Source organism: Macaca thibetana, chromosome 20 (genome assembly GCF_024542745.1).
Source record: "Macaca thibetana thibetana isolate TM-01 chromosome 20, ASM2454274v1, whole genome shotgun sequence".
Lineage (NCBI taxonomy): Eukaryota > Metazoa > Chordata > Mammalia > Primates > Cercopithecidae > Macaca > Macaca thibetana.
The window spans coordinates 53724558-53743071 of NC_065597.1; the positions used below are offsets into that span (position 1 = coordinate 53724558).

Here is an 18514-nt window from a genome sequence, read left to right on the forward strand (position 1 = left end):
GGCTAATTTTTCTTTTCATTTTTTGTAGAGACATAGTCTTGCTATGTTGCCCAGGCTGGTCGCAAATGCCTGGCCTCAAGTAATTCTCTCACTTCAGCCTCCCAAGTGCTAGGATTGCAATTGTGAGCCACCATGCCCTACCTCTACCGAATTTTTAAGTCCTTAAGAATTAGTAAGACACATTGAAGTATTTGTGGGTAAAATAACATGACATTTGCAATTTGTTTTAAAATACTCCAGCCAGGAACAGTGGCTCATGCCTGTAATTCTAGTACCTTGGGAGGCTGATGCAGGAGGACTGCTTGAGCACAAGAGGTCGAGACCAGCCTGGGCAACATGGCAAAACCCTATCTTTACAAAAAATATAAAAATTAGCCAGATGTGGTGGTGCACACCTGTAGTCCCAGCTACTCAGGAGTCTGAGATGGGGGGATTGTCTGAGCATGAGGAGGTTGAGGCTGCAGTGAGCTGAGATCACGCCACTGCACTCCCACCCGGGTGACAGAGTGAGACCCTGTCTCAAAAAAAAAAAATTAAGCAGGGCATGGTGGCACGTGCCTATAGTCCCAGGTACACTGGAGGCTGAGGTGGGAGGATCACCAGGAATTCAAGGCTACAGTGAGCTATGATAGCGCCACTTGCTGCACTCCAGCCTGGGCAACAGAGTACAACTCTGTCTCAGAAAAAGAAAAAATAAATAAATAAGAATAAATAAAAAACTCTAGCCTTCCCTACCCCACCCTAGTCAAACTAGGACTGAGTTTACAGGGTGAGTTTAGAGATGAAGCAAAGATGTCAGAATACTGCTAATTATGGAAGCTGGTAAACAACTTTATGGGAATTCATTATATCCACTCTACTTTGGTACATGTCTTAAAAGTTCCATAATGATAATGTTTAGCTATAAAAAGAAAAAATAATCTGCTACTATACACAACAAGATGGATACATCTCAAAAACATTACGCTGCGTGAAAAAAGCTTGACATAAAAGAGCATATGATTCTAACCCAGATATCCATTAATGGGTGAATGGATAAAGAAAATGTGGTATACACTGCTTCTTGGCCTTTTGGCTAAGATCAAGTGAAGAAAATGTAGTTTATATACATAATGGAATATTATTCAGTCATAAAAAAGAATGAAATCCTGTCACTTGCAGCAACATGGATGGAACTGGAGGTTATTATATTAAATAAGTCAAGCACAGAAAGGCAAATATCACATGTTCTCACTCATACGTGGGCACTAAAAAAGTAGATTTCAAGACAGAGAGTAGAATGGTGGTTACCAGAGGCCAAGAAAGGTAGCGGGAAGGAGGAGGGGTTGATTAATGGGTACAAATATACAGCTTGATAGATGAAATAAGAAATAAGACCTAGCATTTGATAGGTCAGTAGGGTGACAAAGCTTACAGTAATCTATTATGTATTTCAAAATAGCTAGAAGGAAATATTTTTTTTTTAACTTTTAAGTTCAGGGGTACATATGCAGGTTTGTTAAATAGGTAAACTTGTGTCATGGAGGTTTGTTGTACATATTATTTCATCACCCAGGTATTAAGCCTAGTACCTATCAGTAATTTTTCCTGATCCTTTCCCTCCTGCACCCTCCCCACTCCCCGTTCCCATAGGCCCCAGTGTGTGTTGTTCCCCTCTATATGTCCATCATTTAGCCTCCAGTTCCATCCATATCCCTGCAAAAAACATGATCTCATTCTTTTTTATGGCTGCATTGTATTCCATGGTGTACGTACCACATTTTCTTTATCCAGTCTATCACTGATGAGCATTTAGGTTGATCCCATGTCTTTGCTATTGTGAATAGTGTTGCAATGATGAGCATTTAGGTTGATCCCATGTCTTTGCTATTGTGAATAGTGTTGCAATGAATATATATGTGTATATGTCTTTATAACAGAATGATTTATATTCCTTTGGGTATATAACCAGTAATGGGATTGCTGGGTCAAATGGTATTTCTGTCTTTAGGTCTCTGAGGAATCACCACACTGTCTTCCACAATGGTTACACTCCCACTAACAGTATGTAAACGCTTCTTTTTCTCCACAACCTTACCAGCATCTGTTATTTTTTGACTTTTTAACAACAGCTATTCTGACTGGTGTGAGATGGTAACTAGTGGTTTTGATTTGCACTTCTCTAATGACCAGTGATATTGAGCTTTTTGTCATGATTGTTGTATGTCTGCTTCTGAAAAGTGTCTGTTCATGTCCGTTGCCTTTTTTTTTTTTTTTTTTTTTTTTTTTTTTTTTGAGACGGAGTCTCGCTGTGTCTCCCAGGCTGGAGTGCAGTGGTGTGATCTCGGCTCACTGCAAGCTCCGCCTCCCGGGTTCACGCCATTCTCCCGCCTCAGCCTCCGAGTAGCTGGGACTACAGGCGCCCGCCACCGCGCCCGGCTAATTTTTTGTATTTTTAGTAGAGACGGGGTTTCACCGTGTTAGCCAGGATGGTCTTGATCTCCTGACCTCGTGATCCGCCCGTCTCGGCCTCCCAAAGTGCTGGAATTACAGGCTTGAGCCACCGCGCCCGGCCCGTTGCCCACTTTTTAAATGGCATTGTTTTCTACTTGTAAATTTGTTTAATTCCTTTAGATGCTGGATATTAGACCTTTGTCAGATGCACAGTTTGCAAAAATTTTCTCCCATTCTGTAGGATGTCTGTTTACTCTGTTAATAGTTTCTTTTGCTGTGCAGAATCTCTTTAGTTTAATCAGATCTCATTTGTCAACTTTCGCTTTGTCACAATCGCTTTTGGCATCTTCATCATGAAATCTCTGCCTGTGCCTATGTCCTGAATGGTACTGGTTAGGTTGTCTTCCAGGATTTTTACAGTTTTGGGTTTTACATTTAAGTCTTTAATCCATCTTGAGTTGATTTTTGTATATGGTGTAAGGAAGGGGTCCAGTTTCAATTTTCTCCATATGGCTAGCCAGTTATCCAAGCACCATTTATTGAATAGGGAATCCTTTCCTCATTGCTTGTTTTTGGCAGGTTTGATGAAGACCAGATAGTTGTAGGTGTGTGGTCTTATTTCTGGGTTCTCTATTCCGTTCCATTGTTCTATGTGTCTGTTCTTGTACCAGCAACACGCTGTTTTGGTTACCATAGCCCTGTAGTACAGTTGGAAGTCAGGTAGCGTGATACCTCCAACTTTGTTCTTTTTGCTCAAGATTGCCTTGGCTACCCTAGAGGGAAATAATTTTATTGTTTCTAGCATAAAGACAAATATTTAAGGTGATGAATATCCCAATTACACTGAGTTTTTATTTTTTTCATTTTTTGGGGGACAGGGTCTCACTCTGCTGCCCAGGCTGGAGTACAGTGGTGCCATCATGGCTCACTGCAGCCTCGACCTTCCAGGCTTGAGTGATCCTCCCAGCTCAGCTTCCCAAGCAGCTGGGACCACAGGTGTACACCACCAAGCCCAGCTAATTTTTTTTATTTGTAGAGATGGGGGTCTCCCTATGTTGCCCAGGTTGGTTTTGAAATCCCGGGCTCAAGAGATCTTCCCACCATGGCCTCTGAAAGTGCTGGGATTACAGGTGTGGGCCACCACGTCTGACCAAAACTGATCGTATCTTTATAAATTTTATAAATGTATTATCATGTGCCCCCAAAATATGTACATCTATTATATATCCATAAAAAATTATTTTAAAAAAGGGCTTGTGATTCTAATTATATGAAACTTCAGAAAATGCAAAACTAATCTATATTAATTTTATGTTGGTGGTTGCCTGGGGCAAGGGTACAAGGGTAGAGGATTGACTGCAAAGGGGCACAAGGAAACTAGAGTAATAGAAATGCATTCTATATCTTGATTGTAGTAATGGTTGCACAGATGTACCCATCAGTCAAAACTTGTCAAACTGCACACTCAAAATGGATACATTTATTGTATGCAAATTATACCTCAATAAAGATGATCGGTTTTAGTTCCATAATAAAATGTTTAAAAAGAAAAGAAAGAAGAGAATCTATATGACTTGGTGACTGTTTGGCTGTTGGGAGGTAAGACAAAGAGAATTTACAATAGGGTAAGCAATTATGAGGATTACCAATTAAATTTTGAAATGTTGAATTTGAGATAGCTATGGGATGATCAACAGGCAGTTGTAAATAAACGTCTGAGGTCAAGGACAGAAGGTCAGGCTAGGGAGGTAGGTGGGGGAACTCCTGACATATAGGTGAATTTAGATTTATCACTAGCCTGAACACCTAACTCTGAAGGACACCAAAAAAGAAACAGACTCATACCTGGAAAAGCTTACTAATCTCAACTGCATATGTACCGTCTACGAAACTTGTACTCATAAAAAAGAACTTCCACATCTGCTGCTGATTATGAACATTACAGTTCTTTTGGTTTTCTTTTTTAGTTTTATTTTTTGAGATGGAGTCTTACTCTGTTGCTCAGGCTGGGGCACAGTGGTGTGATCTCACCTCACTGCAACCTCTGCCTCCCAGGTTCAAGTGATTCTCCTGCCTCAGCCTCCTGAGTAGCTGGGATTATAGGCATGTGCCACCACACTCGGCGAATTTTTGTATTTTTAGTAGAGATGGGGTTTCACCATGTTGGCCAGGCTACTCTCAAACTCCTGACCTCAGGTAATCCGCCCGCCTTGGTCTCGCAAATTGCTGGGATTACAGGCATGAGCCACCATGCCCAGCCACTTTGGTTTTCAAAAGATGTACTCTTCAAGCTTAAAGAGATTATCTATTTCTAGTATGAACTCCCTTCATCTAAGAGTCTTAATTTACTTCAATTATTGTTTTCACTTTCATGTTTCCACCTACGATCAGAGAAAATGGTTTCCTTTTCTTTTGGAGGAAAACAGAATTCCAAGAGTTCTGGGTATTTGGTGATGGTGGTTGTTTTATTGTGTTTTAAATAAGTACAACAAGCTTAATGTGGAAATAAAGAACATCCACATAAGTCTGTTTGTCAGCCTAAACTATACACCAACTAAAGAAGCAAACACACACAAAGGAAGTAAATGGTATCGCAGGTGGTCAGAGAAATTTAGGAAGATGGACTCAAATCCTTTTCCTATTTCCTATTTCACAAGGAGTAGCGCTGAGGAAGAGAAGTCAGATTCAAAACAGAGGCAGTGGGGCGTTAAAATGAAAGAAGGTGGCTGTCCTTCAGAGAAGCAAATGAAAGGAGATAGCTGCCCTTCACAGAAGCTAAGCAAAGAGTTAACTGAACTCAACAATGGGCAAGGCACAAGTAGCAAAGTGGAGGTTGAAGGACTATACTTGCAAATCTGTATTGTTTGGCTCATGTGGCATTTTTATTATTTATTTATTTTAACTTTTTTTAGCTATCTTCTACAGGAAGGACATGTGGCATTTTAACAAATCATTTAAAATTAAACATTACTATTTGAGTAGTAGAACATCTTACATTTTAAAAATTGAGATTTCCAGTTGCTTTTGAAAAAGAATCAGAAGCTCTGGAAAGCTGATTGTTGCCACATGGGCCTGTATTCCCACACAGTAACAACCAGCTTGGGCTTAGATTGGTCACATTCTCCAGTTCACCAGGCCCCACCACTCCCTATTGTTCACACTCTCTATCCCTGCAGGCACTGTGACATCTGATTTATGGGCTCAGGAAAACAGAAATGACAAAGTTCTGAAAGAGAAGGGATAGAAATATAAATGGACTGTTCATAATAGCAAAAAACTAGAAACAAAATAACTTTCCACAAACAGGAGGGTGGATAAGTGGAACTGTACACAGCAGTGAAAATGCACAGACCGGCCGGGCACAGTGGCTCACGCCTATAATCCCAGCACTTTGGGAGGCCAAGGTGGTCAATCCTACCTGAGGTCAGGAGTTTGAGACCATCCTGGCCAACACGGTGAAACCCTGTCTCTACTAAAAACACACACACAAAAAAAGAAAAAAAAATTAGCTGGATGTGGTGGCAGCCACCTGTAATCCCAGCTACCCAGGAGGCTGAGGCAGGAGAATCGCTTGAACTTGGGAGGTAGAGGTTGCAGTGAGTCAAGATCGTGACATTGCACTCCAGCCTGGGCGATAAGAGCAAAACTACATCTAAAAAAAAAAAGGGAAAAAGGAAAAGAAAGAAAATGCACAGCCCACAATGAATCTTAGAAATAAAAGCTGAGTACTGCCCAAAGCAGTCTGCAGACTCAATGCATTCTTAACAAATAGAAAAAATATCTTCAAATTCACAAAGACTCTGAATAGCCAAAATAATCCTGAACAAAAAGAACACAGCTGAAGGGGGTATCACACTGCCAGACTTACTGCGATGCTACAATAACCAAAATAGCATAATACTGGCATTAAAAAAAAGACACATAGGACAATGGAACAGAACAGAACCTAGAAATTAATCCACATATCTATAGCCACCTGATTTTTGACAAAGGTGACGAGAACATTCATCTGGAAAAGGACAGTCTCTTCAATAAATGGTGCTGGGAAAATAGCATATCCATAAGCAGAAGTAGACCCCACACCTGTCACCCTATACAAAAATCAACTCAAAATGAATTTTTTTTTCTTTTTTTTTTTTTTGAGACAGAGTCTCACTCTGTTGCCCAGGCTGGAGTGCAGTGACACCATCTCGACTCACTACAACCTCTGCCTCCTGGGTTCAAGTGATTCTCATGGCTCAGCCTCCTGAGTAGCTGGGATTACAAGCATGCACCACCACACACAGCTAATCTTTTTCTATTTTTAGTAAAGATGGGTTTCACCATGTTGGCCAGGCTGGTATTGAACTCCTGCCCTCAAGTGATCCGCCCGCCTCAGCCTCCCAAAGAGTTGGGATTATAGGTGTGAGCCACTGTGCCTGGTCTATAACTCAAAATGAATTGAAGATCTAAATGGAAGGCCTGGGACTATAAACTACTAGAAGAAAACATAGGGGAAATGCTTAAAGACACTGGTCTTGGAAAAGATGAATAAGACTTCAAAAGCAGAGACAACAAAAGCAAATAAATAAATGGGATTATATCAAACTAAAATGATCCTGCACAGCATAGGAAACAATCAACAGAATGAAAATATGGCAGAACATATCTTCAAACTATTCTTCAAAGACAGAATATCCAGAATATATTAATACAAGGAACTCAAACATCTCAACTGCAAAAAACCCCAAACAATCTGATTTTTAAATGGGCAAATGACTTGAATAGACATTTCTCAAAAGACAAACTAATGGCCAACAAATATATATTTTAAAATGTTCACTAAACATCACTAATCAGCCAGGCACAGTGGCTCACACCTTTAATCCCAGCAGTTTGGGAGGCTGAGGCAGGTGGATCACCTGAGGTCAGGAGTTCGAGGCCAGCCTGACTAATATGGTAAAACATCGTCTCTACTAAAAATACAAAAAAATTAGCCAGGCGTGGTGGTGTGCACCTGTAGCCCCAGCAACTCAGGAGGCTGAGACAGGAGAATTGCTTGAACCTGGCAGGCAGAGGTTGCAGTAAGCTGACATAAGGCCACTGCACTCTAGCATGGCAACGGAGCAGGACTCTGTCTGAAAAAACAAACAAACAAACAAACAAAAAATCACTAATCATCAGGGAAAGGCAAATTAAGACCACAATGAGGTATTGTCTCACCGCAGTTAGGATGCTTATCATAAAGACAAAAAATACCAGACACTAGTGAGGATTTGGAGAAAAGTTAACTCTTATACACTGTTGGTGGGATGTAAACTAGTACAGCCACTATGGAGAACAGTATGAAGGTTCCTAAAAAACTACAAATATGGCCAGGTGTGGTGGCCCACACCTGTAATCCCAGCACTTTGGTAGAGGTCAGGAGTTCGAGACCAGCCTGACCAACATGGATAAACACCATCTCTATTAAACATACAAAAACTAGCCAGACATGGTGGTGTGCACCTGTAATCCCAGCTATTCAGGAGATTGAGGCATGAGAATCACTTCAACCAAGTACGCGGAGATTGCAGTGAGCTGAGATCACACCACTGTACTCTAGCCTGGGTGACAGTGAGATTGTCTCAAAAAAAAAAAAAAAAAAAAAAAAGAAAAACGAAATTAGCCGGCAATGGTGGTGTATGCCCGTAGTACAAGCTACTTGGGAAGCTGAGGTGGGAGGTTCGCCTGAGCCTGGCCTGGAAGGTCAAGACTGCAGTGAGCTATGACTGTGCCACTGCACTCTAACCTGGGCAACAAAGTGAGACCCTGTCTCAAAAAAAGTAACAAATAAACAAATAAAATAAAGATTTTTAAAATAAAAATAAATCACAGGAAACCAAGTTAAACAATATATATTATTTAGGGATATGTGGAAAATTTGTTTAAATAATAGAATTTATAAGACGCAAAATCAGGACAGCAGTTTTCTCTTGGAGGGTGGCAAAAATAGGAATGGGGAGGAACATAAAAATAGTACTTATTGTACACCGATTATGTTCCAATTCTTCAGTTGGGTATAGGGTTCACTGGTGTTGATTTAATTTTATGCTTTATAACATATATGTCACATATATTCTTTTGTATACCCAAAATATTGCCAAAGTAAACATCTTTAAAAAGCAAAAGGCAGCCAGGCATGGTGGCTCATGCCTGTAATCCCAGCACTTTGGGAGGCTGAGGCGGGCAGATAACCTGAGGTCAGGAGTTCAAGACCAGCCTGGCCAATATGGTAAAACCCCGTCTCTACTAAAAATACAAAAATTAGCCAGGCATGGAGGTGCGCACCTGTAATCCCAGGTACTGGAGAGGCTGAGGCAGGACAATTGTTTGAACCTGGGAAGCAGAGGCTGCAGTGAGCCAAGATCCTGCCACTGCACTCCAGCCTGGGCAACAGGGCAATACTCTATCCACCCCCCCAACACCCCCCCCCAAAAAAAAGCAAATAGCCCTCAATAGGCAAAACAATCTTATAAAAGTACAAACATGGAAGACTCATAATTCATGATTAAAAACTTATTACAGTAGGCCGAGCACAGTGGTTCACACCTATAATCCCACTACTTTGGTAGGCCGAGGTGGGTGGATCACATGAGGTCAGGAGTTGGAGACCAGCCTGACCAAAACGGCAAAACCTGGTCTCTAGCATGGTGGCACGTGCCTGTAATCCCAGCTATTCAGGAGGCTGAGGCAAGAGAATCACTTGAACCTGAGAGACAGAAGTTGCAGTAAGCTGAGATCATGCCACTGCACTCCAGCCTGGGTGACAGAGCGAGACTCTGTCTCAAAAACAAAAACAAAAAAACAGAAAACTTATTACAAAGCTATAATAATCAAAACAGTGCAGTGTTCCATAAAGATAGTCATACAGACCAACCAAACAGAATTGAGAGTCCACAAATAAATCCATTCATCTATGACCAATTGATTTTCTAGAAGAGTGCCAAGACCATTCAACAGGGAAAGAATAGTATTTTCAACAAACGGTGCCAGGATAACTGTATTTCTACATTCAAAAGAACTAAGTTAGACCCCTACCTCAAACCATATAAAAAAATTAACTCAAGCTGGGTACAGTGGTTCATGCCTGTAATCCTGGCACTTTGGGAGGCCGAGGCTAGAAGATCACCTGAGGTCGGGAGTTTGAGACCAGCCTGACCAATATGGAGAAACCCCATCTCTACCAAAAATATAAAATTAGCCAGACGTGGCCAGGCGCGGTGGCTCAAGCCTGTAATCCCAGCACTTTGGGAGGCCGAGACGGGCGGATCACGAGGTCAGGAGATCAAGACCATCCTGGCTAACACGGTGAAACCCTGTCTCTACTAAAAAAAATACAAAAAACTAGCCAGGCGAGGTGGTGGATGCCTGTAGTCCCAGCTACTCGGGAGGCTGAGGCAGGAGAATGGTGTGAACCCAGGAGGCGGAGCTTGCAGTGAGCTGAGAGCCGGCCACTGCACTCCAGCCTGGGCAACAGAGCGAGACTCCGTCTCAAAAAAAAAAAAAAAAAAAAAAAATTAGCCAGGCGTGATGGCACATGCCTGTAATCCCAGCTACTCGGGAGGCTGAGGCAGGAGAATCACTTGAACCCAGGAGGTGGAGGTTGCAGTGAGCCAAGATTGCCTGGACAATGAGAGGGAAACTCCATGTCATTGAAAAAAAAAAAAATGTAACTCAAAATGGATCAATGACCTAAACACAAGCACTAAGACCACTAACACTGTTAGAAGAAAACACAGCAGTAAATCTTCATGGCCATAAATTTGGATTCTTAATATGACACCAAAAACACAAGCAACAAAAGAAAAAACAGATAAACCAGACTTCAAAATTTAAAACTTTTGTGCATCAAGGGGATGCACAAAATCTACAGAAAGGAAGAAGGCATTTGCAAATCATATATCTGATAAGGGTTTAATATCCAGAATGTATAAAGAACTCCTAGAACTCAGTAAGAAAAAGACAACACAATATAAAAATAGGAAAAGGACTGAACAGACATTTCTCTAAAGAAGATGTACAGATGACCAATAAGCAACATTCAAAGATGTTCAACATCATTAATCATTAAGGAAATACAAATCAAAACCACAAGGAGATACCATTTTAAACCCCCTTGGATGGCCATAATCCAAAAAAAAAAAAAAAAAAAAAAACCAGAAAATAACTAGTGTTGGTAAAGATGTGGAGAAATTGGAACCCTGCACAATGCTGGTGGAAATGTAAAATGGTGTAGCCATTTTGGAAAAAAGTTTGGCAGTTTCCCAAAAAGTTTAACACAGACTCACCATTTGTCCCAGCAATCATACTCTTTTGTATATACCAAACATTGCCAAATTAAGTATTGAGCATTTACACTCCTAGGTATATACTCAAAAAACCTGAAGACTGGGACGGGAACAGATACCTGCACATCAGTGTTCACTGCAGCATTATTCACAATAGCCGAAGGGTAGAAACAATCCAAGTGCCTATCAACAGATGAACAGATAATGAAATGTGGTATATACATACAATGGAATATTACTCCACTATGGAAAGGAATGAAGTTCTGATGTGCTTTAACAAGGATGAACCTTGAAAACCTTACGCTAAGTGAAATAAGCCAGACAAAAAGGACAAATATTATATGATTCCACTTATATGAAATATCTAGAATAGGCAAATTCATAGAGACAGAAAGTAGATTCAGGCTATCAGCAATGGAAGGAAGTAGGGATGGGCATTTATTCCTTAATGTGTAGAGTTTTTATTTGGGGTGATGAAAAAAGTTTTGGAAATGGATAGTGGAGATGGTTGCACAACATTGTGAATGTAATTAATGCCAATTAATTGTACACTTAAAAATTGCTAAGGCTGGGCGCAGTGGCTCACGCCTGTAATTCCAGCACTTTGGGAGGCTGAGGAGGGCAGATCATCTGAGGTCAGGAGTTCAAGACCAGCCTGACCAATGTGGAGAAACTCCGCCTGTATTAAAAATATAAAATTAGCTGGGTGTGGTGGCACATGCCTGTAATCCCAGCTGCTGGGGAGTCTGAGGCAGGAGAATCACTTGAACCTGGGAGGCGGAGGTTGTGGTTAGCCGAGATTGCACCATTGCATTCCAGCCTGGGCAACAAGAGGGAAACTCCGTATCAAAAAATAAATAAATAAATATATATATATATATATATATATATTTAGGCTGGGTGCAGTGGCTCACGCTTGCAATCCCAGCATTTTGGGAGGCCAACGCGGGTGGATCACTTGAGGCCAAGAGTTTGAGGCCAGACTGGTCAACGTGGCAAAACCCTGTCTCTACTAAAAATACAAAAATTAGCCTAGTGTGGTGGCGTGTACCTGTAGTCCCAGCTACAGGGAGGCTGAGGCATGAGAATCCTTGAAGCCAAGAGGCGGAGGCTGTGGCGACTGAGATGGCACCACTTCACTCCAGCCTGGGTGACTTTCTCAAATAATAAAATTTTTTTAAAAATTGTTAAAATGGTAAATTTTGTTATATATAGTTCACCGTAACAAAAAAAGTCTTGGGCCGGGCGCGGTGGCTCATGCCTGTAATCCCAGCACTTTGGGAGGGTGACGTGGATGGATCATCTGAGATTAGGAGTTCAAGACCAGCCTGGCCAACATGGTGAAACCCCGTCTCTACTAAAAATACAAAAATTAGGCCAGGCACAGTGGCTCACTCCTGTAATCCCAGCACTTTGGGAGGCCAAGGTGGGCAGATCACAAGGTCAGGAGATTGAGACCATCCTGGCTAACACAGTGAAACCCCATCTCTACTAAAAATACAAAAAAATAGCTGGGCATGGTGGCAGGTGCCTGTAGTCCTAGCTACTCAGGAGGCTGAGGCAGGAGAATGACGTGAACCTGGGAGGCGGAGCTTGTAGTGAGCCGAGATCACACCACTGCACTCCAGCCTGGGCGACAGAGCGAGACTCTGTCTCAAAAAACAAAAATACAAAAATTCGGTGGGTGTGATGGCAGGAGCCTGTAATCCCAGCTACTCGGGAGGCTGAGGCAGGAGAATCACTTGACGCCAGGAGGTGGAGGTTGCAGTGAGCCAAGATCCCGCCACTGTACTCTGACCTGGGTGACAGAGCAAGACTCTGTCTCAAAAAATAAGAACCAAACAAACAAACAAAAAGAAACAGTATGTCTGAGCAGCAATAACCAAATTATATTTCTTTTCCACTTAATTCCTTGGTATGACAGGCTTAATGAAGACTAATTGTCTTCTGAAAATATTTGTGATTTCTTGGTTATAATGATACTATTTTCCTTCTGGAAGTTAGAGATGTAATATTTACAGAAAAAGTAATTTCAAAATTGAGTGTTCCAGATGGCAGGAAAACAACTATGAACTTCACTGTTTGTCAAGCTCAAATATACCTTGTGATATTTTCTCTTCCAAGTTTATACTCGTCTCTTTGCTATTGTAATTTATTTGGATTACAAGATTCTCAGTCTTTCAGATTCCACTTTGCATATTTGTCTCATACTTTAATATCTTTTCCAATTGTCACATTCATTTTAAGAGTTTCAGTTAATAGTGAATTATTAATTTTTACTAAAGAGATAATTTTATAAGTATTACTTTAGTTTCTACCTTCAAATACTTCATTACCTATTACACTTTGTGCCTAGTAGTTTAATGCACACTATAATATCATAAAATAATGTTGGTTCTAGGTACCACTGTATTTTGTTCCTGGCATAAAAGAAAACAGGTTTTCTGTTGCCTCTTATTGAACCTTTTTGCATTCAAGAGATCCAACTTAGGCTGGGCGCAGTGGCTCACCCCTATAATCCCAGCACTTTGGGAGACCGAGATGGGTGGATCACTTGAGGGCAGGAGTTCGAAACCAGCCTGGACAACATGGTGAAACCCTGTCTCTACTAAAAATACAAAATATTAGCCAGGCTTGGTGGCAGGTGCCTGTAATCCCAGCTACTCGGGAGGCTGAGGCAGGAGAACTGGTTGAACCTGGGAGGCGGAGGTTGCAGTGACCTGAGATGGGGCCACTGCACTCCAGCCTGGGTGACAGAGTGAGACTGTCTCAAAAAAAAAAAAAAGGAGATCCAATATCCAACTTAGAGAATAAAAAATTTAAAAACAAGAGAATTAAAAATGTACAACAATAAATGGGCGATATGGCAACATTTTATCTGCCCTGCTATGGTGATAATTAGCAGAAAGCAAGCTAAGGTTTGCAGCCTGGAGCTGGCTTTGTCCCTTACCTTGCCGTTGAGAACGATGTTCTGGCTTCCACACAACACTGACTGGCGACTGACTTTGTTCCCAGATGCCTAAAAGAAAACAACAGAAAACCGGGGACAGCAAACTTAATAGGTTTCTGGAGTACAGGTTTCCATCAAGAAAGCTCACATTTGAGAGAAAAAAACATAAAGTGGGGTGCTGTCCACAATGGAGTAAGTCCAGGATGTCAAAAAAGCAATGATGGATTAGGAAACTATGGCTGAGTGTGGTGGCTCACGCCTGTAATCTCAGCACTTTGAGAGGCTGAGGCAGACGGATCCCTTGAGGCCAGGAGTTCAAGACCAGCCTGGGCAACACAGTGAGACCCCCCTTCTCTAAAAAAAAATTTTTTTAAATTAGCCAGGCATGGTAGCGCGTGTCTGTAGTCCCAGCTCCTCAGAAGGCTGAGGATGGAGGATCGCTTGAGCATGGAAGGCCGAGGCTGCAATGAGCTGTGATTGTACCACTGCACTCCAGCCTGGGCAATACAGTGAGACCCTGTCTCAAAAAATAAAAAAAATAAAAGGAAACTAGGGACTCAAGGAATAAACTCAGAATTTGAATGTCTATAGCTTAGTGGCATCAGACAGACGTGGATTCAAATCCATTCACTTCCGCACTTGGGCTTTATGGCCTTAAAACGAGGATAATGACTTTATGAATATCAGAGTTGTCAGAATGCAAAGAAAACCAAAATAACAATAGTAACGTTAACTGACCACTTGCCCTGTTTCCAAGATTTTACAAACATACCGTATACTGATAATAAAGAACCAAATTGGCAGGGTGCGGTGGCTCACGCCTGTAATCCCAGCACTTTGGGAGGCCGAGGCGGGTCGATTACCTGAGGTCGAGTTAGGGACCAGCCTGGACAACATGGTGACCCCGTCTCTACCAAAAAATACAAAAATTAGCCGGGCGTGGTGGCGGGCGCCTTTAATCCCAGCTATTTGGGAGGCTAAGGCAGGAAAATCGCTTGAACGGGGAGGCGGAGGTTGTAGTGAGCCGAGATCGCGCCACTGCACTCCAGCCTGGGCGACAGAGAGTCTCCGCCCCCCTCCCCCCCAAAAAAAGAACCGAATCGTTTTCGGCGCAAGTTACCACATTACAAAAGGCAACGTAAAAGGGCCCGAAGTTCAAGCTGTAATTCATATGAACAGGATGGGACTTGTCCTATTCTCCTGAAGGCACTTTATCCCTATGAGAAAATCAGGAATACAAAAGGCCTAAACTGGCCATGCGCGGAGTAAACAGCAAAGCCAGACTGTACACGGGGCGTCGCTAGATAATCCGGGACTAACGGCCAAAGGGACAGGGGTGGGTGGGGTAGGGGCAGATTGGGAACTCCGACCAGGCCTCAAAGGGACGCAGGCTTGAAAAGAGGAGGACAGATATCTGGACCCGCGCACCGTCTCGATGTACTCGGACTTGTTGTAGAGCAGCTCGCCCAACTCCATGGCCGCCGCCTCCTTCCCTCAGTCCCGGATCCTGTCAGAATGAGTCGGTCAGTCTTTCTGAGGTTCCGGCTACTTCCGGCCGCTCCTCCACTTCCGCTCTAGGTGGCCCACTGGGAGTCATCGACAGCTCGGCTCTCCTTTAGGCGGCCTCGCTCCACTGCTCGGCCGTCTCCGGCTGCGCGTGCGCAGGTCGAACGTTGGATTTAATTGGCCGGAGATTAGGGCGCGCCTGGCCCGCGTGGGTCAGCAGATCGCGCGCTGAGGGTGCGATCCCGGGCTCCCCATTCTTTCTTGGGGCGCCTCCCCGGCCCAGGGCCAACTGGGTCCCGGTGTCGGCAGGCCTGGGGTCGGCGACGGCTGCTCTTTTCGTTCTGTCGCCTGCCCGATGGAAGAGCCTCCCGGGAAGCCCCTCAGCTGTGAGGAGAAGGAAAAGGTGCCACGGGGTGCGGGAAGGGCGGATGCAGGACTCTGACCTCGCTTTCCCAGGGTTTTAGGTCTAGCTTTGTGTCCTCGGCAGTCCGAGGGCAGCAGTATCGTCTGACGCCCCCCCCCCCCCCCCGCTTAGGGCTGAGGGGGCACAAAAAATGAAAATGTGGAAATAGCGTGGTGCTCACGTGGTGGCGTTTAAAGAACAAATCTCATTACAGTAACAGTGCATTAATACAATGTGTAACACTTTATAGATAAAGCTGTATCGACACCGTTGCTCCTCCCCCGTCCCACACCCTCAATCTTCACTTCTCCCGCCGGACCTCCTCAAGTAAATCTTTTAAGTCTGGTACTTTCGGGTCCTTTCGTGTGTTAGCGTGTGTGGTGGAGGAGGGGCGTATCCCTAACCACCAAAAAGGAGTCCTATGTGTAATTTTTTTGAGAAGGGAGTGTTCGTAAATGGTATGATCTGAATGGTTCTGTAGGTTCCGTTTTTCATACCCCTGTTTAGCATTCCTGTCAGGACATGTTTATTTACCTTTCTTTTTTAAGTTCTAGACAGCATGTTGTAGTTTGGAAGTTTCTTTTCTTTTTTCTTCCTTTTCTTTTCTATTTTTCTTTTTTGAGACAGAGTCTCACTCTGCCACCCATGCTGGGGTGCAGTGGTGCGATCTCGGCTCACTGCAACCTCCGCCTCCCGGGATCAAGCGACTCTCTTGCCTCAGCCTCCCGAGTAGCTGGGATTGCAGGAACCTGCCACTGCGCCTGGCCTTGGAAGTGTCCTTGCTTCTTTAGACTGTACTTTACTGATAAGACTTTTAGTATGTTTCCAGTTTGTGCTGATGTTATTCTTATCCTGGCTTACCTTCTGGTGGAGGTGAGAAAGATCATTTATAAGTAAACAAGATAATCCCCAGACATTTATAAGATTGGTGGGTAGGCCAGTCTCCGTGGCTCACGCCTGTAATCCCAGCACTTTGGGAGGCTGGGATGGGCAGATCGTTTGAGCTCAGAGTTTGAGACCAGCCTAGGCAACGTAGTGAAACCCCGTCTCTACTAAAAATATAAAAATTAGCCGGGTGTGGTGACGCCAGCCTGTAGTCCCAGAGGCTCAGGCCTCAGAGGCTGATGCACGAGAATCGCTTGAACCAGGGGACGCTTAGGTTGCAGGGAGCCGCCGAGATCGCACCGCTGCACTCCAGGCTGGACAACCAAGTGAGACTCTGTCTCAAAAAAAAAAAAAAAAGAAAGAAAATTCCAAGTAGCATGTTTTGCACATAGACTTTGTTTTTTTGTTTGTTTGTTTTAGTTTTTTGAGACAGAGTCTTGCTCTGTCGCCCAGGCTGGAGTGCAGTGGTGCGATCTTGGCTCACTGCAACCTCCGCCTCTCAGGTTCAAGCGATTCTCCTGCCTCAGTCTCCTGTGTAGCTGGGATTACAGACGCCCAACACCGCGCTCAGCTGATTTTTGTATTTTTAGTAGAGATGGGGTTTCTCCATGTTGGCCAGGCTGGTTTCGAACTCTTGACCTCAGGTGATCCGCCCGCCGTGGCCTCCCAAAGTGCTGGCGTGACAGGCGTGATCCATCCCACCTGGCCTTTTTTTTTTTTTTTTTTTTTTTTTTTTAGACAGAGTCTTGTTCTGTTGCCCAGGCTGGAGTGCAGTGGCACAATCTAGGCCCACCGCAACCTTCACCTCCAGGTTCAAGCAATTCTCCTGCTTCAGCCTCCTACTGGTACCTACCACCACACCTGGCTTATTTTTGTATTTTAATAGAGGCAGGGTTTCACCATGTTGGCCATGCTGGTCTTGAACTCCTGACCTCAAATGATCCACCCATCTCGACCTCCCAAAGTGTTGGGATTACAGGTGTGAGCCACCGCTTCCAGCTGAGTAGGTTTTTTTTTTTTTTTTTTTGGTCTTTTGTTTTTTTTAAAGGTATGTATGGAGGATGGAAATCTTGATGTTTTATTGGTTGAAAGATGAGTATAACTAAAAAGTTCCTAAAAAGCAGAAAAACCAGGGCTGGCTTTGCTGCTGAGATAATCCTTTGAACCAAAGAAGCCAGAGAGACAAGGGAATCTAGACTTTCAGAGAACAGTAATTTGATTCAGCCCAATTCACTTATTCATTTAATAAATATTTGTTAAATGCCTACTGTATGCCTGGTTGGAGATTCAGCAGTGACAGCTCCAACCTCACTGGCCTGCGTGTTCCTCAAACATATGTAGCCTATTCCACTGCAGAGCTTTTATATTTGTGGTTCCCTCTGCCTGGGGTACCATTCCCTCTGATCTTCCCAAAACTAGCTCCTTCCTCATTTGGTCTTAGGCTCAAATGATAGTCCTCAAAAATGCCTCCCTGACCACTGCAACTAAAGTAGTCCTTATCAGTAGGCCAGTAACTCTCTTATATCACTCTGTTTATCTGTCTAGTTATTTATTACCTTGTAAAATCATCTTCCCTGTTTCCTTATTTATTATGTGTATCCCTCACTGTATGTAAATTGCATCTAGAATAGCATCTGGAACACTAATTGACACACAGTGGGTATCACTTATTATTCCAGGTACTAGAGATACCTGGACCATTAACTGATAAATAGAAGATTCATTTGTTGAGTGACTGAGGATGACAGTCCCTGCTACCTTCAAGGAACTGGGTGATGGGGAGAAACAGAGAACACAGTGTGAGAATACTGTGGTAAGGAAAGTACAGAGGACTGATAGAGTGTCTAACCTAGATTTGGAGAAGGACCTAGAAGTCTATCCCAGGGAAATGAAAATCTAAGCTAAGGCTTGAGGAGTCAGTAGGAATTGGCAAAGGAAGGAAATGTTCCAGATGATAGGAACAGGTTATACAAAGATCCTGAAATGGTCAAGAGCTTGGTGCTTTTTGAGAACCACAAGTAGATTGTC

At 43.2% G+C, this 18514-nt stretch overlaps 5 protein-coding genes across 16 annotated transcripts in view; 3 read left to right on the forward strand and 2 right to left on the reverse strand.

Annotated features, from left to right (window-relative positions):
* The window catches only part of DCTN5 (dynactin subunit 5), a 29182-nt gene extending 13842 nt beyond the window's left edge, over positions 1-15340 (reverse strand). Inside the window, exons 1-2 of the mRNA XM_050773847.1 lie at positions 15121-15340; positions 13693-13761 (exon numbers count right to left, since the gene is read on the reverse strand). Of these exons, the coding sequence (XP_050629804.1) occupies positions 13693-13761; positions 15121-15168 (117 nt within the window). The 5' untranslated portion in view covers positions 15169-15340. The remainder of the gene's footprint in view (positions 1-13692; positions 13762-15120) is intronic.
* The window catches only part of NDUFAB1 (NADH:ubiquinone oxidoreductase subunit AB1), a 1133838-nt gene that overhangs the window by 1062908 nt on the left and 52416 nt on the right, over positions 1-18514 (forward strand). The gene's annotated exons all lie outside the window — the stretch shown is intronic.
* CHP2 (calcineurin like EF-hand protein 2) overlaps positions 1-18514 on the reverse strand; it is a 256785-nt gene that overhangs the window by 104059 nt on the left and 134212 nt on the right. The gene's annotated exons all lie outside the window — the stretch shown is intronic.
* Positions 1-18514, forward strand: part of EARS2 (glutamyl-tRNA synthetase 2, mitochondrial) — a 174499-nt gene that overhangs the window by 44360 nt on the left and 111625 nt on the right. The gene's annotated exons all lie outside the window — the stretch shown is intronic.
* Positions 15354-18514, forward strand: part of PALB2 (partner and localizer of BRCA2) — a 38281-nt gene continuing 35120 nt past the window's right edge. For both annotated transcript variants that reach the window (XM_050773822.1, XM_050773823.1), the window contains exon 1: positions 15354-15601. In XM_050773822.1, the coding sequence (XP_050629779.1) occupies positions 15554-15601 (48 nt within the window). In that variant the 5' untranslated portion in view covers positions 15354-15553. The remainder of the gene's footprint in view (positions 15602-18514) is intronic.